The sequence below is a fragment of the Carcharodon carcharias genome, chromosome 14 (genome assembly GCF_017639515.1).
Source record: "Carcharodon carcharias isolate sCarCar2 chromosome 14, sCarCar2.pri, whole genome shotgun sequence".
Classification (NCBI taxonomy): domain Eukaryota; kingdom Metazoa; phylum Chordata; class Chondrichthyes; order Lamniformes; family Lamnidae; genus Carcharodon; species Carcharodon carcharias.
This window is the reverse complement of record NC_054480.1, coordinates 116094626-116122148: the sequence shown is the minus strand read 5'-3', so window position 1 is coordinate 116122148 and position 27523 is coordinate 116094626. Positions and strand designations below refer to the sequence as shown.

Sequence of the window (27523 nt, the reverse complement as noted above, 5' to 3'; positions counted from 1 at the left end):
TAGGGAGTTAGGTGCAAAGTTGAAGGACAAGACCACCAGGGTTGCGATCTCAGGAGTGCTACCCGTGCCACATGCTAGTGAGGCTAGAAACAGGAGGATAATGCAGCTAAATACGTGGCTAAGGAGATGGTGCAGGAGGGAGGGCTTCATGCTTCTGGACAATTGGGCTTTGTTCCAGGGAAGGTGGGATCTGTACTGACAGCGCAGTTTGCACCTGAACTGGAGGGGGCCTACCATCCTTGCGGGTAGGTTTGCTAGTGATGCTCCGGGGCATTTAAACTAGATTTGCAGGGGGAGGGGAACCAGAGTGTTAGATAGTGAGATGGAGGAGGATAAAGGTCAAGTGAGGAATGCATGTATAGACAGAAATCAAAGGTTTGTATGTGATAGAAATGTTCTCAGGTGCATCTATTTCAATGCAAGGAGTATTGTCGGAAAGGCAGATAAGCTTAGGGCATGGATTGGCATGTGGGATTACGCCATTATTGCTATTAGTGAGACTTGGTTGCAGGAGGGGCAAGACTGGCAACTCAATATTCCAGGGTTCCGTTGTTTTAGGCGTGATAGAAGGGGAGGGATGAAAGGGGGAGAAGTGGCATTACTAGTCAGGGAAAATATCACAGCTATGCATAAGCAGGACAGCCTGGAGGGCTTGTCTACAGAGACTATATGGGTGGAGCTGAGGAATGGGAAAGGTGTGACCACACTAATAGGGTTGTATTATAGACCGCCCAATAGTCAGAGAGAATTGGAGGAGCAAATCTGTAGAGAGATAGCAGACCGATGTAAGAAACAGAAAGTTGTGATAGTAGGAGATTTTAACTTTCCACATATTGACTAGGACTCCCATACTGTAAAAGGGCTGGATGGCTTGGAGTTTGTCAAATGTGTTCAGGAAAGTTTTCCAAATCAATATATAGAGGTACCAAATGAGAGAGGATGCAATACTTGAACCAGACAGGTGACAGAAGTATGTGTAGGTGAACATTTTGGGTCCAGTGACCACAATGTCATTAGTTTTAAGTTAATTATGGATAAGGAGAGGTCTGGTCCTCGAGATGAGATTCTAAATTGGAGAAAGGCCAATTTTGAGGAAATGAGAAAGGATCTAGGAAGAGTGGATTGGGATAAGTTGTTTTCTGGCAAGGATGTGTTCAGTAAGTGGAAGGTATTCAAGGGCGAAATTTTGAGAGTGCAGAGTTTGCATGTTCCTGTAAGGATTAAAGGCAAAGGGAACCTTGGTTTTCAAGGGATATTGGCGATCTGGTTAAGAAGAGAGAGGTGTATAGCAGGTATAGGCAACAAGGAGCAAATGAGGTACTTGTAGAATATAGAAAATATAAGAAAATACTAAAGAAGGAAATCAGGAAGGCAAAAAGACATGAGGTTGCTTTGGTAGATAATATAAAGGTAAACCCGAAGGGTTTCTGCAAGTATATTAAGAGTAAAAGGATAGTAAGGGACACAATTGGTCCCCTTGAAGATCAGAGTGGTCGTCTATGTGTGGAGCCTCACGAGATGGGGGGAAGATCTTAAACAGTTTTTTTGCATCAGTATTTACTCAGGAAACTGGCATAGTGTATAAGGAAGGAAGGGAAAAAAGCAGTAGTGTCATGGAACATATAGAGGTTGAAGAGGTGGAGGTGCTTGCTGCCTTAGAGCGAATAAAGGTAGATAAATCCCCCAGGCCTGACATGATATTCCCTCGGACCTTGAGGGAGACTAGTGTAGAAATTGTAGGGGCCCTGGCAGAAATATTTAAAATGTCCTTAGCCAAGGGTGAGGTGCCAGAGGATTGGACGGTAGCTCATTGTTGTTTAAAAAAGGCTCCAAAAGTAAACCAGGTAATTACAGGCCAGTGAGCCTGATGTCAGTAGTAGGTAAATTATTGGAAGGTGTTCTGAGAGATCGGATATCCAATTATTTGGACAGCCAAGGCTGATTAAGGATAGTCAGCATGGCTTTGTGCGTGGTAGGTCGTGTTTAACGAAGCTTGTAGAGTTTTTCGAGGAGGTTACCAAGAAAGTAGGTGAAGGAAAGGCTGTGGATGTTGTCTACATGGACTTTAGTAAGGCCTTTGACAAGGTCCCACATGGGAGGTTAGTTCAGAGGGTTCAGACACTTGGTATCCATGGAGAGGTTGTAAACTGGATTCGAAATTGGCTGTGTGGGAGAAGACAGAGAGTGGTAGTGGATGATTGCTTCACAGACTGGAGGTCTGTGACTAGTGGTGTGCCTCAGGGATCTGTGCTGGGACCATTGTTGTTTGTTGTCTATATCAATGATTTGGATGATAATGTGGTAAATTGGATCAACAAGTTTGCTGATGACACTAAGATTGGAGGCATTGTGGACAGCGAGGAAGGCTTTCAAAGCTTCCAGAGGGATCTGGACCAACTGGAAAAATGGGCCAGAAAATGGCAGATGGAATTTAATACAGAAAAGTGAGGTGTTGCATCTTGGAAGGACAAACCAAAGGTAGGACATACACAGTAAATGGTAGGGCACTGAGGAGTGCAGAGGAACAAAGGGATCTGGGAGTTCAGATACATAATTCCCTGAAAGTGGCGTCACAGGTGTACAGGGTTGTAAAGAAAGCTTTTGTTTGGCATACTGGCCTTCATAAATCAAAGTATTGAGTATAGGAGTTGGGATGTTATGGTGAGGTTGTATAAGACATTGGTGAGGCCAACTTTGGAGTATTGTGTGCAGTTCTGGTCGTCTAATTACAGGAAGGATATCAGTAAGATTGAGAGAGTGCAGAGAAGATTTACTAGGATGTTGCCGGGTCTTAAGGAGTTGAGTTACAGGGAAAGATTAAACAGGTTAGGACTTTATTCCTTGGAGCGTAGAAGAATGAGGGGAGATTTGACAGAAGTTTACAAGGTTATGAGGGGTATAGACAGAGTAAATGCGAGTAGGCTGTTTCCACTTAGATTAGGACACAAGAGGACATGGCTTTAGGGTGAAAGGGGAAAGGTTTAGCAGGAACATTAGGGGGAACTTCTTCACTCAGAGAGTGGTGAGAAGGTGGAACGAGCTACCATCTGATGTGATAAATGCGGGCTCACTCTTAAGTTTTAAGAATAAATTGGATAGATACATGGATGGGAGAGGTCTGTTGGGTTATGGACTAGGTGCAGGTGAATGGGACTAGCGGAATAATATTTTGGCACAGACTAGAAGGGCTGAATGGCCTGTTTTCTGTGCTGTCGTATTCTATGGTTCTATGGGTGAGCGTTCCTAAAATGCGAAAATGCCACTTGGCCTTTTCGCCTGCCCGTAAGGTCGGACGGGCAGCGAAAAATTCACTGAGTGATCATACAATGGCTTTAACAGGCATTTTAATTGTTGGCGTGCGCCTGCCAACCAAAATGTCACGTGTGTGATGACGTTGGGACGTTCACCCGTTCACCCGACATCATCGTGCGTTATTTTATGCTCGGTCGGGTCGGGGGCGCGCACACACCCGCCCGCCCAGCTAAAAATTTTACCCTAAGTTTATCTTACAAGGTCATTTGTAGAGTTGTGAAAATAATTAGAAATTGGGTTCTTCTATCTTAGTTTAATAGAGCCAGAAGGTCTGCCCTTACTTCAATAAAAGATTCAAATTATGTATGTAGTTTCCAGATGAAAGGAAGCTGAAAGCAGCTTTGTAAACATGGGGTTTCACTGTGGACCCAGGGAGTCTGGAGAAAGGGTTGCAAAACTCTATTAGCAACCTAAATTATTCATATGGGTTACTGAATCAAAGAGTAACACTGAAGGTAAATAACGTTTACATTTCTCTTTCAGAACATCCGAAAGCATGCCACATTGTCATAGAGATGGGCTGTGGAGAAGGAAGATTCTTTTGTTTATGTGTGTTTGCTACAGAAGGGAGCAGTTCAGTTTGGGAGCAGACAGAGGTAGCTGTAACATTGCTTTGGTGTAGACTACGTCTCACCAGGCTGAGGGAGGTAGCAGGAGATGAGTTATTTAGGCATGCACTTCAAGCAGAGACAATACCAACTTCATTGTTCACTGCGTTGAATGCGGGTGAGGCTCTCAGTTTGTATTTAGTTATGGAATCTGATTTGAGCTTGTATTTTTTTTTATTGGAGTCAGAGCCTAACTGATCCACCCGACCCAACCTCAACTGCCCGACCCACAAGGGAGCATCCAAACCCACCCCAATGGCTGAAAAGAGAAACTGAAAAGGGAAACAGACAAAGGAAACTCCGGCCCAATTTCTAAGGGAATGAAAACGGAAACTGAAATTGGAAACCCAAAACTTCCAGAGAAACAAACTGGTTGAAAGCACATAAAAGGACACAGATGAATCCAAACTCAGTAGAAGCTGATAAGTCCAGTGGTGCAGTACAGGCAAGTAGAAGACCAGGGCCAGATGGCTAGATTGGGGGAATTTTGAGAGCGTGCAAAAAGTGGATCCAAAGGCAATAACCACCACCTAGAAAAGCAGGTGAAAAGACAACCCACAAGCCATTACCACCACCTAGAAGAGCTTTCCAATCTAGTCTGTGGTTCCAGAGCGGAGTGGCTGCGCTCTGAGAGAAATTGAAGCGTGACATCACAGGAAAACAGATAAGTGATAGGTTAGTGAATATTCTGTTTGTTTATCTTCAAAACTAATGTAATTTATTAGTAATTATAAGGTTTTATTAGTTGTAGCAAGCTTTATTAGCAGTAGTAAAGGTTATTGGGAGTAGCAGTGTAAATTAATTAACATAATTTTCTATTAATTCATGGGACGTGGGCGTCGCAGGCTAGACCAGCATTTATTGCCCATCCCTAATTGCCCTCGAGATGATGGTAGTGGTGCACTGCCTTCTTGAACTGCTGCAGTCCTTGTGGTGTAGGTGCATCCACAGTGTTGTTAGGAAGGGAGTTCCTGAATTTTGACCCAGAGACAGTGAAGGAACAGCAATACACTTCCAATTCAGGATGGTGAGTGGCTTGGAGGGGAACTCCTAGGTGATGGTGTTCCCATGTGTCTGCTGCCCCTGTCCTAGATGGTCGTGGGGTTGGAAGGTGCTGTCTAAGGAGCTTTGGTCAGATGGCAAGGTAGGTAAGATGTTGCAGCTGTAGAAACTGGGAGTTCCTGCATGCTAGGGTGATCCAGGCCAAACACGTCTGCAGCTTGAGGAGCTGCAGCTGACTGAGTCATTGAGCTGGAAGCCGAGCTGCAGAACTGCAATGCATCAGGGAAGGGGAAAGTTACCTGGACACTTTGCACCAAAAGGCAGTCACACCCCTTAGGATAGGGTTTTCTAATTTGGTCAGTGGTCAGGGGCAGGAGGATGTGACAAGTGAGGCAGGTACAGGGACCCAGAAAGTAGAAGTGGAGGAGCCTCAGCCTTTGCAATTCTCAAAAGGTTCGAGGTCCTTGCAGCCTGTATGGATGAAAGCAGTGGCTGCAGGGTGGATGAGCAAACTGTCCACGGGACAGGAAGCCATTAAAGCAGTTGGAGTTAAATGGAATGTAGTGGTAGTTGGGGACAGTATAGTCAGGAAGATAGGCAGTTCTCTGCAGCCGAGTGCATGAGCCCAGAGGACTGTGTTGCCTGCCCGGTGCCAGGGTTCAGGACATCTGTTCTGGGCTGGAGAGGAATTTGCAGTGGGAGGGAGAGAATCCAGTGGTATTGGTTCATGTAGATACCAATGACATAGAAGAACCTCTTTCCTTGTTCTACCTGAGGGAGTATGAGCTGTTGGGCTAAATTAAGAAGCAGAACGTCAAAAGGTAATAATCTTTGCATTACTACCTGAGCCACAAGCAACTTGGCATAGGGTAAATCAGATTTGAGTTATAAATGAATGGCTCAAAGATTAGTGTGGGAGAAATGGGTTTCGATTCATGGGGCACTGGTACTGGGGAAAGTGGGAACTGTATGTTGGGACAGTCTTCACCTGAACTGTGCTGGGCCCAGGGTTCTGACGAGCCATATAACTACCGTGGTAGAGAGGGCTTTAAATTAAATAGTAGGGACAAGGGATCAAGTTTGGAAAGATGCGATAAATTAAATAGAGAAGACTGGTCAAGAGAGTAATTTGGGAATAAGGGAAATGATAATCAGAGGGTGGCAGGAAGGGACAGAGTGTATAAACCTAAGAATGCACCAGCAGATAAGGCTGGAGGTTACAAAAATTGTAAAAAGACAGAACTAAAGGCTCTGTATATGAATGCACACAGCATTCGTAACAAAACAGATAAATTGACAGCACAAAAAAAATGTATGATCTGATAGCCGTTACAGAGACATGGCTGTAAGATGATAAAGACTGAGACGTAAATATTCAAGAGTACATGACATTTAGGAAGGACAGGAAGCTAGGAAAAGGTGGAGGTGTAGACCTGTTAATTAAGTATGACATTGGTACAATGGAGAGAGATGACCTTAGTTCTGGAGATCAAGGTGCAGAATCAGTTTGGGTAGAGGTGAGAAACGTAAAGGTAAGAAGTCACTTGTGGGGGTGGTTTATAGGCCGTCTAACAGTAACCAACCTGTGGGACATGGTATATAGGAAGAAATAATGGGAGCTTGTGAAAAAGGTACAGCAATAATCAATCATAAGTGATTGTAATCTACATATAGATTGGACAAATCAGATAGGCAAAGAAAAACAGGCTATATTAGATCTGGGTAACGTGCAATGAAACAGGGTTAACTAATGGCCTCTTAGTGAAGGTGTCCCTATGTAGTTTTGCTAAAGCTTTACAAGGCACAAGTTAGACCACACCTAGATCACTGTGAACAGTTTTGGTCCCCTTCTCTAAGGGAAGATATACTGGAATTGGAAGGTTCACTAGATTGATTCCAGGTGTGGAGGGGTTTTCTTATGAGGAGAGGTTGAGTAGTTTGGGCCTCTACTCTTTGGAGTTCAGAAGAATGAGCCGCGACCTTATTGAAGCATGCAAGATTCATAGGGGCCCTAACAGGGTAGATGCTGAGAGGTTGTTTCCCCTTGTGGGAAAGTCTAGGGCCAGAAGGCATAATCTCAGAGTAAGGGGTCGCCCATTTAAGACAGAGATGAGGGGGAGTTTCTTCTCTCAGAGGGTAGTTAATATGTGGAATTCTTTACTGCAGAGAGCTGTAGAAGCTGGCTCATTAGGTATATGCAAGGCAGTGATAAACAGATTTTTAATCAGTAAGGGAATCAAGGGTTATGGGGAAAGGCAAGAAAGTGGAGTTGTGGAGTTCAGGATTATCAGATCAGCCATGATCTCATTGAATGGTGGAACAGAATTGATGGGCTGAATGGCCTACTTCTGTTCCTATGTCTTATGGCCTTAAGGTCACTAATCATAATATGATTGAATTTCACATTCAGCTTGCGGAGAGGGAAGTAGATGTAAGACTAATGTTTTAAACTTAAATAAGGCAATTATAAAGACATGAAGACAAAGCTGGCTGTTAACTGGATCCACGCCGGTTGATGAGGTTAAAACTAAGACACAACAACTTTAAGCCGGTTGGTGAAGTTAAAAGTAAGACACACCAGCTTTCTTTGCTGGAGAGAGTTTATTGACTTACTTCACAGTCAACACTACTCACATGCCAGGGTCCCAGCTATCCCCATTTATAGGTGTTCCAATACCCATCACCTGTTTCACAATGTCATTGACATTAAATTTTAACAATGTAATTAATAAGATATTGACACTGGCTAAAGTGAACTGGAAAAATAGATTAAAGGGTAAGTCAGTAGATATGCAGTGGCAAACATTTAAGGAGATATTTCAGAATACTCAGAAAAGATACATTGCAGTGGGGGAGAAGTTGAAGATAGCATCAAACTGAAAGAAAAAGCAAATAATTCCACAAAGTTAAGTGGCAGGGCAGAAGATTGGACAGGATATAAAGAACTGCAGATAGTGAATAAAAGATTAATAAGAAGCGATAAATTAGAACATGATAGAAAATTAGATATAAAAATATAAGTGCAGATAGTAGGAGTTTCTACAGGTATTTAAAAAGAAAAGTAAAGTGAGCGTCGATCCCTAGGGAGTGAGAATGGGGAATTAATAGTCGAAAATAACAAAACAGTCGATGAACAGAACAGATATTTCACTCTTCACTATACAGGGTACAAATAACATCCCAGGAATAATAGTGAATCAGGAGGTGAAAGGGACAGAGGAACTTAAAACAGTACCCTTTCCTTGGTGATCGTTATTGAGAAAATTAATAGAACTAAAAGCTGACACGTCCCCAGGTCCTATGGACCTGAGATAGTAGGTGCATTGATTTTAATTTTCCAAAATTACCTAGATTCTGGAAAGGTCCTATCAGAGTGGAAAATGGTGAATGTGACTCCTCCATTCAAGAAAGGAGAGAGACAGAAAGCAGGAAACTACAGGCCAGTTAGCTTAACATCTGTCTCGTGGGGAAATTGCTGGAATCTATTATTAAGGAAGTTATAGCGGAGCACTCAGAAAATCTCAATGCAATCAAGCAGAGTCAACATGGTTTTGTGAAAGGGAGATCACATTTGGCTAATTTATTGGAATTCTTTGAGGGAGTAACAAGCAACGTAGCTAAAGGGGAACATATGTACTTAGATGTGTGCTGTACTTAGATTTCCAGAAGGTATTTCACAAGGAGCCACATCAAAAGTTACTACTCAAAGTAAGAGCTCATGGTGTAGGGATAACTGGGCCTTTTCTTTTGGGTTGGCAAGATGTAACAACTGGAATGCCACAGGAATCATTGCTGGGGCCCCAACTATTTACAATTTATATCAATGACTTGGATGAAGGGACCAAATGTATGGTTGCTAAATGTTGCTCCTAAAACAAAGATAGGTAGGAAAATAAGTTGTGAAGAGGGCATAAGGAGTCTGCAAAGGGACATAGGTAGGTTAAGTGAGTGCGCAAAAAATTGGCAGATGGAGTATAATGTGGGAAAACGTGAATTTGTCCACTTTGGCAGGAAGAATAGAAACACAGCATATTATTTAAATGGAGAGATATTGCAGAACTCTGAGATACAGAGGGATCTGGGTGTCCAGGTCCATGAATCTGGAAAAGTTAGTATGCAGGACAGCAAATGATGAGAAAGGTGAACGGAATGTTGTCATTTATTGCAAGGGAAATGGAATATAAAAGTGGGGATGTTTTGCTACAGTTGTGTAGGGTATTGGTGAGACCACATGTAGCATACTGTGTACAGTTTTGGTCTCTTTATGTTAGAAGCAGGTCAGAGAAGGTTCATTTGACAGTTAGCTGAGATGGGGGTGTTATCTTATGAGGAAAGGTTGGGCAGGCTGGGCCTGAAACCATTGGAATTTAGGAGATGATCTTATTGAAACATACAAGATCCTGAGAGGGCTTGACAGGGTGAATGCTGGAAGGATGTTTCCCTTGTGGGGGAGACTAGACTTGGGGAATACAGTTTAAAAATAAGATGTCGCCCATTTAAGACAGAGATGAGAAGACGATTGTGAACTTTTGGAACTTTCTTCCCTAAGGGGCAGTGGTGGCAGGGTCAGTGAATATTTTTAAGGCAGAGGTAGTTAGATTCTTAACTAACAAGGGCATCAAAGGTTACTGGGGGTAGGTGGAATGTGGAGTCGAGGCCACAGTCAGATCAGCCATGAGCAGGCCCGAGGGGTCGAATGGCCAACACCTGCTTCTAATTCATGCGTTTGCATTCAGAAGCTGAGAATAAGCAAATACACACCACTCCAGCTATTTCTGTTACTTGAAGATAACATTGGTCGATCTACACCACCCAGACTGAGCTGAGGTTTTGCATGTGTGCACCATTTTTGGTGAAGACTGTGCCCTTTGGTTGTGCGCTGCTGTTGGCTAGGGATCAGAGTAGCTCTGAGGAGAGCAGCTGAAATACTGTGTGGAAGATAGAGTTCTGATGGGCTTTTTGACTGAGATTGTTGACCTACATGCTGAATGGACTGCTAAGCCAATTTGTAAGATCTGTCTTAGTTGCATCTGCAATTTAAAGTATAATTTATAGTTTATAATAAGCTGCAATTTGTCTGTGAATTATATTTAACTTACAATCATTCTGTGTCTTAGAGTATGGGTGGTTAGCTTAGGTGGTATTTAATGTTTGTTTTGTTTGACTATTGTGTAGCAAAAATAAATTCTTGTTTCAAACCACAGAATCTTGTTGCTCAATTATATTAGTAAATAATTGGAATTTTGGATTTCTTTTTCATAAATAAAGTTTCTGGTCTCTACCGAGATCATAACAATTTTGTGAGGGAAAAAGAGGCTGAAAGATTTGCTCTACCATACAAATTGTGGAAGAAATCTACAGTGGTCCTCACAAAGCACTGTAGCAAAATGCAGTCAGTAGAGTTAGCTTGGAAAGCCATGGGAAGGCAACTCGAACAAGAGGCTAAGGCACCCACTGTCATAAGGTCAGTAAAGATAAAGTGGAGGGTCACATAGCCAAAAAGCTAATGGAAGGACCCCCATGGAATCTTACCATGGAGGAGAGCTGGAACATTGAGGAGAATTAAACGGAATTCCAGAGGGCTGTGGCATACCTTTGGGTTGGTCTCTAGAGAAGTCAATAAACCTTCAAGATTATCATGACAGGATAGTAAATTCCTCAGGGCAAGTAAAAAGTAAAACTGAGTTTACAACTATGTAAATTATGAGCTTAGTTCTAGTGTTTACTTTGTTTAATGCTTTTTGATAAACAACAAAGCTTGTTTTTGTTCAAAAATTGTGAAATCCTGTTGCGTAGTTCTGTCGATTAAATGCTGGGTGTTCCAATTTCTTCTTTAATGGTCCCTAACAGGGTCGTAACAAATGTTACTGCACAGAAGCCACTATCTAGCCCATCCTGCCTTTACTGACTCTTTACTAGTGCTATCCAATTAATCACAGTCCCCTGCTCTTTCGCCATAGCCCTTTTGTTTTTCCCCTCATCAAGCATTTATCCAATTCTCTTCTGAATGATACTGTCGAATCTGCTTCCACAACACTTTCAAGTGGTGCATTTCAGATGAAGTCAACCTGTTGTGTAGAAAATATTTCCTCTTGTCACAGCTGGTTATTTTGATAATGACTTCAAACTTGTGTCTTCTAGCTACGGACCCTTTTGCCGCTGGAATTTATTGGCTCTAGCTAAACCTTTCATGAATTTCAACGTCTCTGTCAAATATCTTCTTAATCTTCTTTGTTCTAGGGTCAACAATTACAGCTTCTGCAATCTCTCCACATAACTGAAGTCCCTCATCCTTAGTAACATTTTAGTACAGGCTTGTCCAACCTTTTATTGTGAGGGGCCACATTTCAATTTTTTTCTCACTCAAGGGGCCAATGCATAAATTTCAAAAGATAAGGTTTGGCGCAACATTAAACATGAACTTCAATAAAATGTTGAGATATGAAGAAGGGAAACAACTTGCTGAGCAAAAATAAAGCAATGTCAAAACAATAAATTGACAATTTAAAATAATGAATAATTAATAAAGATGACCATTAGAGTGCGCGGGGTCAAACTGTGTTTTTCCAGCTCAGTCTTAGGGTACTTTCTCACTTGTAGAGGCATCTGTGTGGGTATGAATGTCACTTGCCACTTATCACCCAAGCCTGAATAATGTCCAAGTCTTGCTACATATGTCACGGACTGCTTCAGCATCTGAGAAGTTGCGAACTGTACTGAACATTGTACAATCAGCAGCGAACATCCCCACTTCTGACCTTATAATGGAGGGAAGTTCATTGATGAAGCTGGTGAAGATAGCTACGCCGAGGACACTACCCTGATGAACTCCTGCAGCAATGTGCTGGGACTGCAATGATACTGTTCTACTTTGTTTACAAGCTGTTGAACACTATCTTATGATGGAAAAATGGAAGATAGTCAGCGGCAATGAAGAATAAACAGAATTTAATCAATGATCCCAGCTCTGCCCTTACCTGGATTTGGAAGAAAAGGTGGCATTTGCACTTTATAAATAGCTAGAACAATGAAAGTCAGAATTTGACACTTATTCTTACATTTAAAAATGTCAGCAGTCTATAGTTGAAACCTGAAAACATTTGCAGCACCGCCTAAATTGAAGAATCAGAAAGCCTTAATTTGTTGCATTTGCATTACTTGCACCACATATACAAATCGGTCACATACCAGTGTCAGTGTTTTTACAGCAGATCTCAGTTAGTCGCTCTCCAGGGCTCTTGTCTGGCGTGTTGAGCAGATGTGGTCGAAGGAGTGATTTAAGAGTGGAACCAATTGCAATCAACAGCAGCTTTGCATGGAAATCACAGGCTCTTGCCAATGTGTTTGTTGACAGCTTACACAAAGATGCTTTCATGGCAACAATTCGAGTAGACAGAACCTTGATCAAAGCAAATAAAGCAATTTAAATGTGCGCATAGAAAAAATACCCTCAAGTCTCTGAGGAAGGAAACACATTGATAAACTGAGCAAAACTAACTGCTCTTCCAAGATTTCATTTAAGAAAAGCTGGGTGACAAGGGCCCATTGACAGGATATAATATGAAATCATGCAAAAAAATCTTCAGCTACCACGATGCAGCTGTACATTCTAGCAATGCCACTATTTAATGTATGATGTGCAAAGAAACATTTAGCATGTACAAAGGATTTCAGACTTTAATTTCTCACAGCAATCAGAAAAATTGAAGCAGCTAAGTATTTTGATAAGCTACAAACCCCTGAAAAGACTGAGTGTCTTGTTTTTATTTATAAAGTGCCTTTCATAACCTCATCCCAAAATGCTTTAAAGCCAATTAAGTATTTTTGAAATAAAATCATTGCTGTAATGGAGAAACATGACAGCCAATTTGCAAAGGGAGGTGGTGACGTAGCGGTAATGTCGCTCAACTAGCAATCCAGAGAAACAGGCAAAAATCCTCTGGGGACAGTGGTTCAAATCCTACCATGGCATCTGGCGGAATTTAAATTCAATTACTAAAATCTGAAATTGAAAGCTAGTCTCAGTAATGGTGATCATGAAACTATAATCAATTGTCGTAAAAAACCCATATGGTTCACTAATGTCCTTTAGGGAAAGCAATCTGCTGTCATTACCTGGTCTGGCCTACTTGTGACTCCAGACCCACAGCAATGTGGTTGACTCTTAACTGCCTTCTGAAATGGCCCAGCATGCCACTCAGTTCAAAGACAATTAGGGATGGGCAACAAATTTTGACCTTGCCAGTGATGTCCACATCCCATGAAAGAATAAATTTTAAAAAACCTCACAAATTTCATATACATGACCAGAAAATCAGTTTTAGATATAAAAACTGGAAATGCTGAAAATGCTCCGGCATCTGTGGAGAGCCAAATAGTTAACATTTCAGGACAATCTTTCACCAGAACTGGGCAAAGTTAGAGATGCTATTGATTTTGAACAAGTGATAGGGGATAGGGGTAGGAAAAAGAACAAAAGGGAATGTCTGAGAAATGGTGGAGGGCAGAAATTATTTAATGACAAAAGGATTCAAGAAAAAAGATATATAAAACCAGCAAAGAGAAAGGGAACAATACGGCGGTAGAGTTATAACCTAAAATTGCTGAACTCAATGTTGAGTCCAAAAGGCTTAGAGTACCTATTTGAAAGATGAAGTGCTGTTTCTTCTAAGCTTATGTCGAGTTGCTTTGGAAAACTATAAGAGCCCAAGGGCAAAAAGATCAGAGTGGGAGGCAAGGTGGAGAATTAAAATGACACATGACCAAAAATTTGGGTTACACTTGCAGGCTGAATAGGTGTTCTACAAAGTGGTCATCCAATCTGTAGTTAGTTTCCCCTTTGGAGCCTTGGACTGTGAAGTAAGGAGGTAAAAGGGAACTGTTGCATATCCTGCACTTGGAAAGATGCCATGGGAGAGAATGTTGGGCGTTGGCACTGAGGAGTGCACCATGATGTCATGAGGGAACGATTCCTTTGCAGTACTGAAAGGGGAGTGAGGGGAAGACGTGTTTTGTGGTGACATCACACTGGTGGCGAATTGAGAGGCTGTTAGAGTGAAAGGCAAGAAGTGGAGTGAAGGTTAGCCCCCAGACTAGCTGTCAAGGCCCTGGACCCATTTCGCACACTTCTGCCCTCAGCCCTTCCCTCCCAGAACCATGATAGGGTTCTTGTATGTATGAGGCCTTGAACCCCTCTCTTTCCAGGTGAAACAGCGATTTACTTGTACTTTCAATTTAGTACACTGTACACTCTGCGCAACCTATCATTTTACTCTGTGCCAACTTTGCTGTCTTCAGCATTCCAATAGTTTTTTTTTATTCATGTGGTGTGGACATCAATAAGAGTCAACCACACTGCTGTGGGTCTGGAGTCACATGTAGGGATGGCAAATATATTTCCAAGTCAGGGTGGTGAGTGACTTGGAGGAGAATTTCCAGGTGGTGGGGTTCCAATCTATATGCTGCCCACATCCTTCTGGATGGTAGTGGTCGTGGGTTTGGAAGGTGCTGTCTAAGAAACTTTGGTGAATTTGAAAGTCTATTCAAGTTGCTATTTTTAAAATAATTTAAGGAAAATTCTTTTAAGTTCTGTGTCTAATACCTGAAGTTCAGAAATTCTGCACTGATGATTTTATTGCTACAGTACACTTAAAAATCAAGTCCGCTTCAATCTGTCAAAATTAAAATGGACCCCACCATGTTGACAGGAAAGGATAAGGGAAGTGGACAAATATTGAAGGAGAAAATTTTAAGGGTACGCACTCAAGTGGATAACTTTCAGTAAGCTGGCACAGACGTGTTGGACCATATGGTCTCTTTTTTTTCCCATTATAAAATTTTATGATTCTATAATTAATAATTAGATTAGATTTAAAAAATTAGCCACAAAAATACAATGGTTACCAATTATAACAAGCACAGTTTTAAATATCTGAATCCACATATAGCATTTTCTCAAATGAATCTCTCCTTATTGCCCCCTTCCAATTAAGACTAAATATTAACCAGTACCACTGAGTATATAGCAGACACTTACAAAATTCGAAATTGGCAAAATAACTGATTTGTCAGTGCTACAGAACATTGCAGAACTGTCAAACCCATCCTCAATTCCATCCTTTCACCCTACTCCAGGTTGAGCAACGTGCTCCGTGACCTCACACTTTGATAGCAATGTAGAGTCAATCTAGGCTTTTGTTTGTACTTACATGATTAATAACTAGCAAAAAAAAAATCTAAAAATGAGTGTATTACAGATGCAGTTCATAACAGGCACACTCTGACACTCCATTAATCCTTTACCTGTTGCAAAGCCTGATTCTGACGTGTATATTCCTCATGTAATTTCTCCACTAGGTTTTGCACCATGTTAGGCTGCACGTGCAAGAGGATGTCCCACCAATCATAACCAGTCACCATGCAGTACTCCAGAAGGAAAAGCAGGTGACGCAGCGATGTGTTCATATCTAATGTGTGACCCATTGAAGGGGAGATCCTCAGCATACTCAACTGTAAGGGAACAAAATGACAAGGCAGCCTTCAAAATTTCAAAAGAAAGGGCAATGTAAAATTGCACCACAAATAGCTGTACTAATTCATAAAAAACCCCAGACACAAGTGCACAAGATCAGAAAGCCCTCTTTCAGTGTTATTTCTATAATTTTATGAACAAAAATCAACTTTCAAACCACAAAGAACATTCCAAAACCTGCTGCTATAGATGTTCCTTGTAAATCCTTTTAGTTTGCTTATACTATTACCAAAGAGGCGGCAGGCTGGGGGGCACATAGATGCACACTGGCACGCAGTGGCACTGCAAGGGAATCAAGATTTAGTCAACTAGTCCAGCTCTATGAAGAGGATCCCAAGTCATTATATTTTCAACCTTTGTGAATACAACAGTTTAACCACAGTAGAGAAATAAAATGTAAATTCACTTAAGTGGTCCACAAATAGCAAGGGTGTGTTAAGGGAGTGAAATATTTCCACGATATATAGTATTTTTCTGCAAGGATGAACTTCAAAAAATTGAAATGATTGCCTAATTTTGATAAATGTTTTAAATTGTTGCATGTACTCTTTGCTCTTACCTTTCCATGGTTGTCTATTCCAACCAGTGCCAATGAAGTCCAGGACAACTGTAATGCTTTGAAGTGCACAGAAGATGCAGTTGTACGCTGCCGTTTAATGGTTTGGTCATCTGTTGGTCGCTGGGAAGGGGTGCTGTAGAAAACTCCCATAGTTTGCAGTGAAAGCCTGTGAACAATGTGAATAGTTCCATCGTGGAATGCTAATGCAAGGCCTAGATGGGGGAAGGAAGGTTAGAATTTAGTACAAGAACATCGGATGCAAATACACTCCTGCAGCCGGGGATTATCAATGGGGGCTCCTTTTCATCATACAGGGTATTTAAATCAACGTATGCCACCACATCACTAGTTCAAACAACAATTATCTGATGAAAATTCCTTAGTAATGAAAATATAATAAAATGTAAACCTATTTTTAAATATGTCTTTAGTTAATTTCTGTTCAATTTAATCAGTCTAAAAAAAAAGGAGAGATATAGCAGGGCACCTCAGACCCATGGAGTGCACATGCTGTTCCATGTGGGAATTCCAGGGCAGCTTTCTTAAGTCCCAGGCAACCATACGTACAAGGAATGCCTTCAGCTGTAGTTGCTTGAGAAATAGATACCAAGTGGGGTCAAACTAACAGGTAATGTAATAAGGTTAAATTAGGTTTACAGTGCACCTATGTAAACAGACAAACAATGGCAAATATGATTGGTGAGCTGCAGGTGCAAAGATGCACATGATGTTGTAACAATAATGCAGACTTGGTTCAAAAAAGGGTAGGGCTGAGTACCAAATATGCCAGGGTACAAGATGTTTAACAAAGATAGGGAAGGAAAAAGAGGAGTCGTGTGGCTTTAATGATTAAGGGGAATATTAGAGCGCTGGACAGAAAGGATATCCTGAAGGGATCAAGAACAGAATCTAAAACAAAAACAAAAATTAAAATACCTGGAAGAACTCAGCAGGTCTGACAGCGTCTCCGGAGAGGAATACAGTTAACGTTTCGAGTCCGTCTGACTCTTCAACAGAACAGAATCTATTTGGCTTGAGAAACAATTGAGGTGCCATTACACTACTGAATGTATTCTATAGGCCACTGACTAGTCAGAAAGAGGTAGAAGAGCAACCTTGCGAGGAAATTATGGAATGATGCAAAAACTAGAGTAATGACACAGGAGAACATCAATTAGCCTATTATAGACAGGGTCAGTAATAGTGTAAAGGGCAGAGGGGGGGATAGAGTTTTTAAAGTTGGTTCGAGAGAACTTTCCAGATCACTATATTTCTGTTCGAATGAAGGAAAGGAAAGTCAAACTGGCTTGAAAACAATGCCAATATGATTTCAGCAAACAAGAGACAAACAGACAGATTCCAGCTGTTCCACTAGCTAATGCACTCCCTCAAATATTGGCAACTCAAATGCCCTACTTTTCTTGAACTACCAGATGAGTATTTGACGAGGGGAAAGCCATCCTGTTCAGCAACATCATAGCTGCTCTTATTGCACGGAACTGTGATTTACATGGTCCTCTACCACAGGTATTGCACAGGAGCCAGTTTATTGCACCAATTTCCAAATTTCGCATAACCAAACATCATTAAATGGAAAATTAAGTCCTCAAGGAGCTCAGACTTAAGGATTTATAAAGTCACCTGTCGCTGGATAATGGGGGGAACATTAACAGTTTTCATTTTGGACTCAATGAGAGGGATAATACTAACCAAGCCCTGGGAAGAATTTGGTGTCTGTTGCCACCTTTAGGTCAGTGCTGGTCAGTGAAATTGGAAGTTTGGGTAAACCCACAGCTGTTACACGATCCATATCATTGGTTGCAGATAGAATCCTCCACTTCAGAATGCTTGGCTGTTTGTCACCTAGCAAAATCAGATCAGGAATCACAGTAGCTGTGAGTGAAACACCATGAATGAAAGGTCCATTCCATTTCAACAAGATATAGGCAGCAGAATGCATTTGATACATCCAGTTCACAGGCCACTTTGCATAGGAATGTGCAGGACTAGAGAAAGCAGTTCAGTTAATGTGATCAGCCAGAGTTCAAAAACAAAATACAAGATTCACTACCTATATCTCTTAATTGATTTTCACACCAAGTTCCTGTCAAACTACTTAGTTTCTGATAATATAAGCATGAATTGCCTCCCTTGTCAATAACATTAGGAATATTAGCTCAGCACTCTGAACAATTTTATTTTTGTTGCCAACTTTAGGTCAGTGCTGGTGAGCGACGGAGTTTGGGTAAACTCTCAGCTTTCAGCACCAAGTGAGATTTCTATCCCCAGCACAATGCAAATAAAAATTAGCAAAAAAAATTAAAGTGATTCTACTAATTAATATTTGATACAAATGATTGTAAAAACTCTGCCTTGTCAGTGTAACAAACCTGATCATTTTCCTCAAACACAGCCCAAGAGGCTTATCAATTTTACCAGTTCAGGTATTTTCAAAGAAAAAAATCATACACACCAGCACAAGGGGCTATAAAATTCACTAACCAACAATGCCTGCAATACAAGGAATCTAGCTCTTACAAAAAAACCAACAGAGACACGATAGGGCCAGCGGTCTATTTCTGTACTATATGATTCTATTCTATTAAAATTAATTTTACCAGAGCTGAAAAGCAAAAGACAATGTAATTTCCCAACTGTTTTGAACCCTTCATCTACAATCCTTCATTAATCTCTTCTCCTCTTCCAGTTATCTGAAACTTTAATATGTTGAAACTCCTCTCCTTACTCCACTGTCTAACTCCATTAAAATGGCCTCTTAAAAGGAGTGAAGAATAACATACATATCCAATGCCTATCCAATAGGAGTAGCACAATACGTTTAGTTAACACTCACATTTAGGCAATAAAACAGAGACATGCAGAGGAACAGTACAGCAGCTGCGTAGCTACTTTATCAACTAAAGAGCTGACCTCAGCTTTGCATTCAGAATCTGCTCATGAAGAGCGCACCACATCAAATTTAGTTTGTTGTGGAGGCATCAAATAGTGGTGGAAGCAGAACCAATCTGAATCACTGAAGGCTGCCAGGTTACAGAAAAGTTTACATTCTGTAATTTACCACTTGCAGCTGCAATAGCAAGGTTAAGTCCCGTGCTGTGCTATCTGCAATTTATAATTAATCAGTGAATCATGCTTAGAACCGTAACCTCCATAACCGTAACTGTTATGACCCAGCAGTTAGTAAAGTTGAGTTATTTAAAAATCTCAGCGGGAAACTTTAAACAACTGTCATAACCTATATATTTTTTGCATGTTTGAGATGCAGCTCTAAATTCAGGAATCAGACCACCAATTCGCGAGAAGTTTTATATCAAAATACATGAGACATTTATTAATTTACACAAGTTAAATATATACACATTGCTACAAATTACTTTCATAACTTTTAACAAATTCCCAAAATAATCTCCATTAAGGCATCAGCAACCCATAGAGTTTCAGCAGACATCAGGCAAAGCATTTTCACCTTACAAATTCAAAATGTGGTTCCTTTCATTTTGGTTCCTGTGGAGACAGTTATCGGCATACAACTGCTTTCATCTTACATTGCCTCTGCCCTGCACACACAAAACTGCTGTCTGTTATACCCAACACAGCTCATTGAATGTAAATTCGCATTGTATCACTAGCTCCTTTGAACTCTACCTCTTCCAACAATAAAATCCCTTTCATGGTACCAATTTTATTAATAATATAAACATTGCTTGGTCTCTGCTAGCTAGGTGCCTGAATTCACTCCTCTTGAATGTTCTATTGAACAAAATGCAAATACCTCTCTTACATCTCAAAACTAGAATACATCAAAGCACCCAGACTAGCTGGCATCAATCAAATTAAGACACAAGCAGAGACTAACACTCTATTTAAAAAAAATAATAATTTTCAATAACGTTATATACATTAATAGCTTCATGACACTCACCCACAGGAGAAATTGGCTGAAAGATATTATTCACTGGTAACCCTTCCTTTCGTAATGACCAGCATTCTACAATACTGCCAGTCAGGCTGGAAGCACACAACAACACCTGCAGGAGACAAGAAATGTCACATTATTTTGACACCTCAGTTTTTATGCTAATAATATTCACAGACCTGAATCTAAATATTCATTCTCATCTGAAATGGTTTACTGCCATAATACTTACTTTCCTCCCAATAATCCAGTTAACACTTCCCATTTCATGTGCCATGCCCCAAAGTAGAATAAATCCTTCCAGCTCTTTGTCTCACACCCCACACTGTGGCCTGGCTGCAAAACGCTTTTTTTAAACATTGAATTTGAAAGAAGGGGAGAAGGGGTACCTCCATTTGAAGTGTCCCCTCTCTCACTTATCTGCCATCACAGCCTGCCAATGCTTTCCAGCTGAGAGGCCTCTGATTGGTCCTCCAGCTTTGAAAGCCCGTCCACCGTCTTTAACTGGGCAGCGAGCCCTACCTTTGGCCATTAATTGGCTGCCCCAGAGAAAATGACAATGACTTACTACTTCCAACAGAGTGCAGTCTTCTGACCCACATTTGAGCCTGACAACAGGATTCAGAAGCAAGCAGGGAAAATCCTGCCCTTAGCCTTATTACTGTCTCCCTAAAACATAATTAAGAGTGAAAATATAGAAGCCTACCTTAGGCTGCTGTAACACAAACTATCACAAGCAGCAATCAGGCATATACATGGGCCAGATTTTAACTCACTCAAAACCCATTCACTAACACAGAGTTAAAACCAGACCCCACAGAAGTCACATATAAGCAGTTACAAAATAAGACTGAATTATAGCCAGGCAGTGGCAACACACTAGTGTTATTTAGATTTTCCTGTGTGCATGATTCCCTATGAATGCCAATGCACCCTTTACTCTAAGACAGTTTTCTATTCCTTGCACAGCAGATCATTACCATATGCACATTCGGCCTCAACTGAAGTACTGCGTCCAGTCTGGGCACCACTGTTTAGGAAGGATGTGAAGGCATTAGAGAGGGTGCAGAAAAGATTCACAAGAATGGTCCCAGGGACGTGGGACTTCAGTTAGTCGGCAGATTGGAGAAGCCGGGACCACATTCCTTGCAGAATAGAAGTTTGAGGGGATTTTATAGAGCTTTCAAAATTATGAAGGGAATGGACAGAGTGAATAGAGAGAAACTGTTCCCTTTAGTGGAAGAATCGAGAATCAGAGGGCACGGATCTAAGGTAATTGGCCAAAGAAGTAATGGAGGCACAAGGAAAAACTTTTTTACACAGCGAGTGGTTAGGATCTAGAATGCACTACCTGAATGTGTGAAGGCAGGTTTACTCATGGCACTCAAAAATGAATTGGATCATTATCTGAAAAGGAAAAAAATGTGCTGGCTATGGGGAAAAGGGAGGGGAGTGGAACTAGATGAATTTTTCTTGCAGAGAGCCAACACAGACATGACAAGCCAAATAGCCTCATTCTGTGCTGTAACCATTCCATGATTCCATCAAAGCTGTCACTATACCTAACAAGAAACTAACTAACTAAATAGGGAGCAAAACAATGCACAACAATGTAACACTACTGGTAACCAAACAGTCTCCAGTGGTACAAAAGCAAAATAGCGTGGATGCTGCAAATCTGAAATAAAAAAAGAAACGCTGAATTTACTCAGCCAGTCTGGCAGCATCTGTGGAGAAGCAGTTTACCAGTTCAGGTCAGTCTTAAAACATTAACTCTGTTTCTCTCTCCATAGATGCTGCCCAACCTGCTAAGCATTTCCTGTCTCTACTGGTTTTAAGTACTAAATTGGTCATCATATTTACGTGGTTATAGCACAGCTCCTCCAAATCAGTTTGGCTTCATAAAATGGCATTTTCACATTACAGCCTCATTGAGCCTTGTTTTGATAAATCAACAGTGTTAACAGACCCATATATTTTCTATTCTGCCCCAGCTATCGTGGCAGCATTTATGTAATGCAGAAAATAATATCAATCCTTGCTTTGAGGCTCCTGAAGGCATACAGGAAAATATATCTTTAAGATGTAGCTTTAAAAACAATCCAGCCAAAACATTGACCTTAAAATAAAATTGATTGCGCTTATATATATTTACATTAGGAGTGACAACATTTGATAACTCTGACTTATTACGTTAACCTGAAGATACCCGAATTCCAATCTAAACCTATCTTTGCATACTGAGTAACAGCAGAGCTATGAAGGTAGAGGAAAGGAAATAATCACGTTACCTGTTCAGATGTCTCTCTTGTTAAAAACTTCAGATGAGTGACAGCTGGATACTTCTCCTTCCGAGCAGTGTCTGTTGTACAGCGCATGAACAGTGATGGAAGCAGCTCAGTGTCAATTTTGCATTTCTCATTTACAACACTCACGCAGACTTTATAAAATTGAACAGGAGAGGAGCTGCTGCCATCCGATGTGGTCACCACGATGTTCCCACCTCCAGTGAATGCTATGTCTGCCAGGGCAACTCTGCTTCTCAACCGTGATAAACTCTCTGTAGCAGTGAGGACCTGTCCACTGGGTTTCAGTAATGACACAGTCACTAGACCACTGATGGTTACAGCAATCCAACCTTCCATCGGCTTCCCTCCAAACAGAGTCAAGGAAGGGCAGAATTTCACCCGAGAAAACTTCTCACCAAAATTGGATGCTCCAGACTGATGGGCAGTGAGATTAAAAAGAAAAAGTAATCTTAAAGCATAAATGACCTCAAAAAAATCCTGTACCAGAAAGCAGTTCACAGGTTCAATAGGAAACACAGTTCTCCGCTGCACTCAGCCATGTGACTGGATCAATCAGGCAATGGATTTTGTTTCAGACACAAAAGTACTAAAAATACTGCAGAGCAGCTTGGGTACACCAAATGTACTTTCCTTAGGCCATAACACAACATCTAACATTTTCACCTGGTTAATAATGTTGATAAACATTGTTAATAAAGTTGGCTAGTTACATTTTTGAAGTCATAATGCATGAAGTTAGAAATGAACATCAGATCTGTATCCCTCTTGTTAACATTTATTCCAAATCTGACAGATTTGATTGATGGTATTAGAAGTCCTTCCCAGGTTTTTAAACAGTAATGCTACAAGTGGGCATCAATATTTATGAATATGTAGTCCCAAAAATAAGTATAACTACTTGGTAACAGCATAAACAAAACTATAATGTGCTAATTTGTTAATGGTCCAGAAAGCTGACCAGCAATGCATTATGAAGCAAGCATGACATCAATTTGAATTCAACTTGTGACCTAAAACTAACTTAAGGGCCAAAATGATTAAGCGCATAGACCAGATACGTCACAGATAAATGCATTTCCAATTTAGCAGCAGAGGTGATTACTGCTGTGGCCCCATCAGTAGGAAAGAGATACCAGATTTAACTTTTAATATAGTTGGATGTGACAGATAATTAAAATAATGCCCAAATTTTGACTACAGCACAAACCTTTTCTACATGCAAGGCCAACTTGACACCATTGTGTAGCCATGACAAGGCTACAATGGGGTCCCCATCCACTGAACTCCCGACAATGTTATTCCAGCTGTTTACCAGATGATCAGTCATACTCCAGCATTTCACTCGACCATCAGCATCAGCAGATAATAGGCGGGAACCTTTCAAGGAGACAGATGTGGAGGAAAATTACATTTTCAAAAGACATCTCAATTTAAAATGTTACATTTTAGTAACAGTTACGGAAGATTCAGTTCCAAGCTAATGATTTTTTCCCAATTACATTAATGTGATAACAGAAAATAAATCAGTCAACATTGTGCCTAAACAAAAGAAGAAACATGCACATCATCGGATGCAAAAAGCATCATAGAGTGCAAACTCTTTGGGAAGAATTCCTCTGTGCCTCACATAGTAAAATCAAGAACATACTTAGTAAACAGCTTCATGGCTTTACTACATATAGCATAAAGCAGGAATATTCCCATTTCAACTTTCTCAGGTGCTTAAGAAGTGTTATCATCTCCCAGTACATCATTAAATGAATGGATGGGTAATAGGGGAGAAACATTTAACAGTTCAGATCTTAAGCTTGAAGCCGTCAGTGTCATTGGGCACCGCTAGGTATAGAGAGGATAACTGATCTGCTTAACATTATAATTTAATTATTTGTGTAATGTATAATGCATAGTTATTTGTTCATCATATTTGCGATGCCCTAGCATACCTAGACTGGCCTTATAATTTTTGTTCGAATCTGGTGACACTGGTTCATCAGAGTGTCATGCTTACAGGTTGACCAAACAAAAAAGGCTTACCAGACTGGTCCCATTCCAGAGATGTAATCACTTCATGGTGTCCTGAGTTGATGGAATAAACATCCCAGGGATGCTCAGTGTCCAAAATGTGAATCATATAAGTAAGATCTGTAAGAAAGAGAAGGGCTGTTGGGGGACAATGTTTAGCCTCACTGCCTAAAAGGTTTTCAATTTAATCAACAATAATCTAAAATAATACTGGGAACACAGCAGCTTTGTTGGGTCTAAAACAAAAGCAGTTAATATTGAGAACACAAAGCAGGTTGGGGAGCATGTGAAAGAGAAACAAAGGGGAGGCTGTAGATTGGTGGTATTGTCACTGGACAAGTAAGCCAGAGACCCGGGGAAATGCTCTGGGGACCCAGGGTCAAATCCCACCATGGCAGATGGTGAAATCTGAATTAAATAAAAATCTGGAATTAAAAGTCTAAAGATGGCCATGAAACCATTGTCGATTGTCATAAAGATTCATCTGGTTCACTATTAGGGAAGAAAACAGCCTTCCTTACCTGGTCTGGCCTACATGTGACTCCAGGCCCACAGCAATGCCTACAGCAATCAGCCATTCAGTTGTATCAAACTGCTAGAAAGGAATGGAAACGGCTGGACCACCCAGCATCGACCTAGGCACTGGAAACAACAATGGCAAGCAGTCCCAGTTCAACCCCTCCCTGTTGACCTTGCAAAATCCTCCTAACTAACATCTGGGGGCTAGTGCCAAAATTGACCAGTTAATCAACAGCCTGACATGGTCATAGTCACAGAATCATAGCTTACAGATCATGCCCCAGACACCACCATCACCATCCCTGGCTATGTCCTGGCCCACCGGCAGGATAGATCCAGCAGATGTAGCAGCACAGTGAAATACAGTTGGGAGGGAGTTGCCCTGGGAGTCCTCAACATCGACTCTGGGCCCTATGAAGTCTCATGGAACCCCGTGAAGTCTCATGGCACCAGGCCAAACATGGGCAAGGAAACTTCCTGCTAATACCATGTACCGCACCACCCCAGCTGATAAGTCAGTACTCCTCCAAGTTGAACACCGCTTGGAGGAAGGGCTGAGGGTGTAGAGTGTATTCTGGATGGGGAACTTCAATGTCAATCACCAAGACGGCTCGGTAGCACCACTACAGACCAAGCTGGCTGAGTCTTAAAGGATTCAGCTGTTAGACTGGGTCTGCGGCAGGTGGTGAGGGAACCAACAAGAGGGAGAAACATACTTGATCTCATCCTCACCAATCTGCTTGCCACAGATGCATCTGCCATGACAGTATCAGTAGGAGTGACCACTGCACTGTCCCTATGGAGACAAGGTCCCATCTTCACATTGAACATACCCTCCATTGTGTTGTGTGGCACTTCCACAGTGCTAAATGAGATAGATTTTGAACAGATCTAGCAACTCAAGACTAAGCAACCATGAGGTACCTGACATATACCCCACTCTAGCATTACCAGCTCGCCAGGAGATCAACATCCAACAGAGGGCGCTGGTGAGAAGTGACAGAAGCATTCTGGGAGAAGTCACCGCAGCCACCGCGTCTCAGGAGGGAATCAAGGAGAAGGACTCTTGCACTCAACAGGAGGAAGAGCATCCAACAGAGGGCGCTAGTGAGAAGTGACTGAAGCATTCTGGGGAAAGTCACCGCAGACACCGCGACTCAGGAGGGAATTGAGGATGGCCCACTGTCAAAGAATGGAATAGCCCTAAACATTACATTGCTGTAGTGTTTCCATCCCTCCCTCCTCCTCAAACCTAAAAAAAAAGGAAGAGGCAGTGCCTTCAGGAGTGCACCAGACCTGCGAGGGACACTCTTCTGAAAGCGGATTTTAAAGAAAAAGCAGCTGATTGGTGAGTAAATCCTGGGAGCAGACTCAGAGGGAGGAGCACCGGAGTGGTGAGTATAAATCTTGCTTACCTCGGGGATTCGCGGCCTTGTCTCCAGGGAGCAGACTCGGAGGGAGGAGCACCGGAGCAGTGACCTCGGGGCACAGAGTAACTGAAGACAAAACTGAAAAAGTGACATCACAGGAAAGCTGTGAGCTGATTGGTTGGTAGCAAATCTCCACAAAATTTGAAAATAAAAACAGTGCAAAGCTAATTAATAAATTAATTATCTAAGTCGAGATAGCTGGGCAGGTGATGTGCTGTAGCTGTATGATGTGGGAGCTGGCAGATCCCATTGTGAGCCGCAGTGACCACATCTGCAGCAAGTGTTGTTGTTGGAGGAACTCCGGCTCAGAATTGATGAGTCTAAGCTCCGGATGCTGTGGCACATCCGGGAGGGGGAGAGTTACCTGGACGCTTTGTTTCAGGAGGCAATCATGCCCGGTAGATTAAGTACCTCAAGTGCGGTCAGTGGTCAGGGTCAGCAGGGTGTGACTGCAGGTGAGGCAGGTAGAGGGATCTTGTGTTCAGGAACAGGGGAGCCTCAGCTCTTGACCTTGTCCAACAGGTACGAGGTACTTGCCCCTTGTGGATGAGGAACAGGGCTGTAGGGAGGATGAGCCAGCTGACCACGGCACCATGGTACAGGAGGCCACTCAAGAAGGGGGAGCAAAAAGACAAATGGTAGCTGTAGGGGATTCTATAATTAGGGGAATTGATAGCATCCTTTGTAAGCAGGATCGAGAGTCCCGCATGGCATGTTGCTTGTCCAGTGCCAGGGTGAGGGACATCTCTGACCAGCTTGAAAGGATATTGGAGAGGGAGGGAGAGGAACCAGTTGTTGTGGTCCACGTCGGGACAAATAACATAGGTAAGATGAGGAAAGAGGACCTGTTTGGGGATTACCAGGAACTAGGAACTAAATTGAAGAACAGGTCCTCAAGGGTTATAATCTCCGCATTACTACCCGAGCCACGTGCAAACTGGCATAGGGACACGAGAATAAGGGAAGTAAACACGTGGCTAAAGGAGTGATGCAGGAAAGTGGGGTTCCATTTCGTGGGGCACTGGCATCAGTATTGGAATAGGAGGGATCTGTACCGTTGGGACTGTCTCCACCTGAACTGAACTGGGACCAATGTTCTAGCGAAAAGGGTCAATAGGGTGGTCAATAGGACTTTAAACTAGAAATTGGGGGGGGAGGTGGGGGGGAGGGAAGGGTAAAACTCCAAGAAGTATGACTAATGGGAAACAAAGCAGCAGGTTAGCGTGTTGGGGGGGTGGATTCAACTTCATGGAAAATTATGAAAAAACTGAAAAGGAGAGCCCAGGAGATGCTA

General features: G+C 41.8%; 1 protein-coding gene across 4 annotated transcripts in view; it reads right to left on the bottom strand.

The window, feature by feature from the left end:
- med16 (mediator complex subunit 16) overlaps positions 1-27523 on the bottom strand; it is a 59609-nt gene that overhangs the window by 26190 nt on the left and 5896 nt on the right. For 3 of the 4 annotated variants that reach the window (XR_005945094.1, XM_041204056.1, XM_041204054.1), the window contains exons 2-10: positions 26215-26307; positions 24293-24400; positions 23466-23635; positions 22241-22672; positions 19956-20061; positions 17723-17875; positions 16013-16224; positions 15225-15431; positions 12111-12321 (exon numbers count right to left, since the gene is read on the bottom strand). Coding sequence is in view for 3 of the 4 variants with exons in the window: in XM_041204056.1 (XP_041059990.1) it covers positions 12111-12321; positions 15225-15431; positions 16013-16224; positions 17723-17875; positions 19956-20061; positions 22241-22672; positions 23466-23635; positions 24293-24400; positions 26215-26307 (1692 nt within the window). In the remaining variant the exon portion in view is untranslated. The remainder of the gene's footprint in view (positions 1-12110; positions 12322-15224; positions 15432-16012; positions 16225-17722; positions 17876-19955; positions 20062-22240; positions 22673-23465; positions 23636-24292; positions 24401-26214; positions 26308-27523) is intronic. The other variant, XM_041204055.1, reaches the window with a different exon arrangement.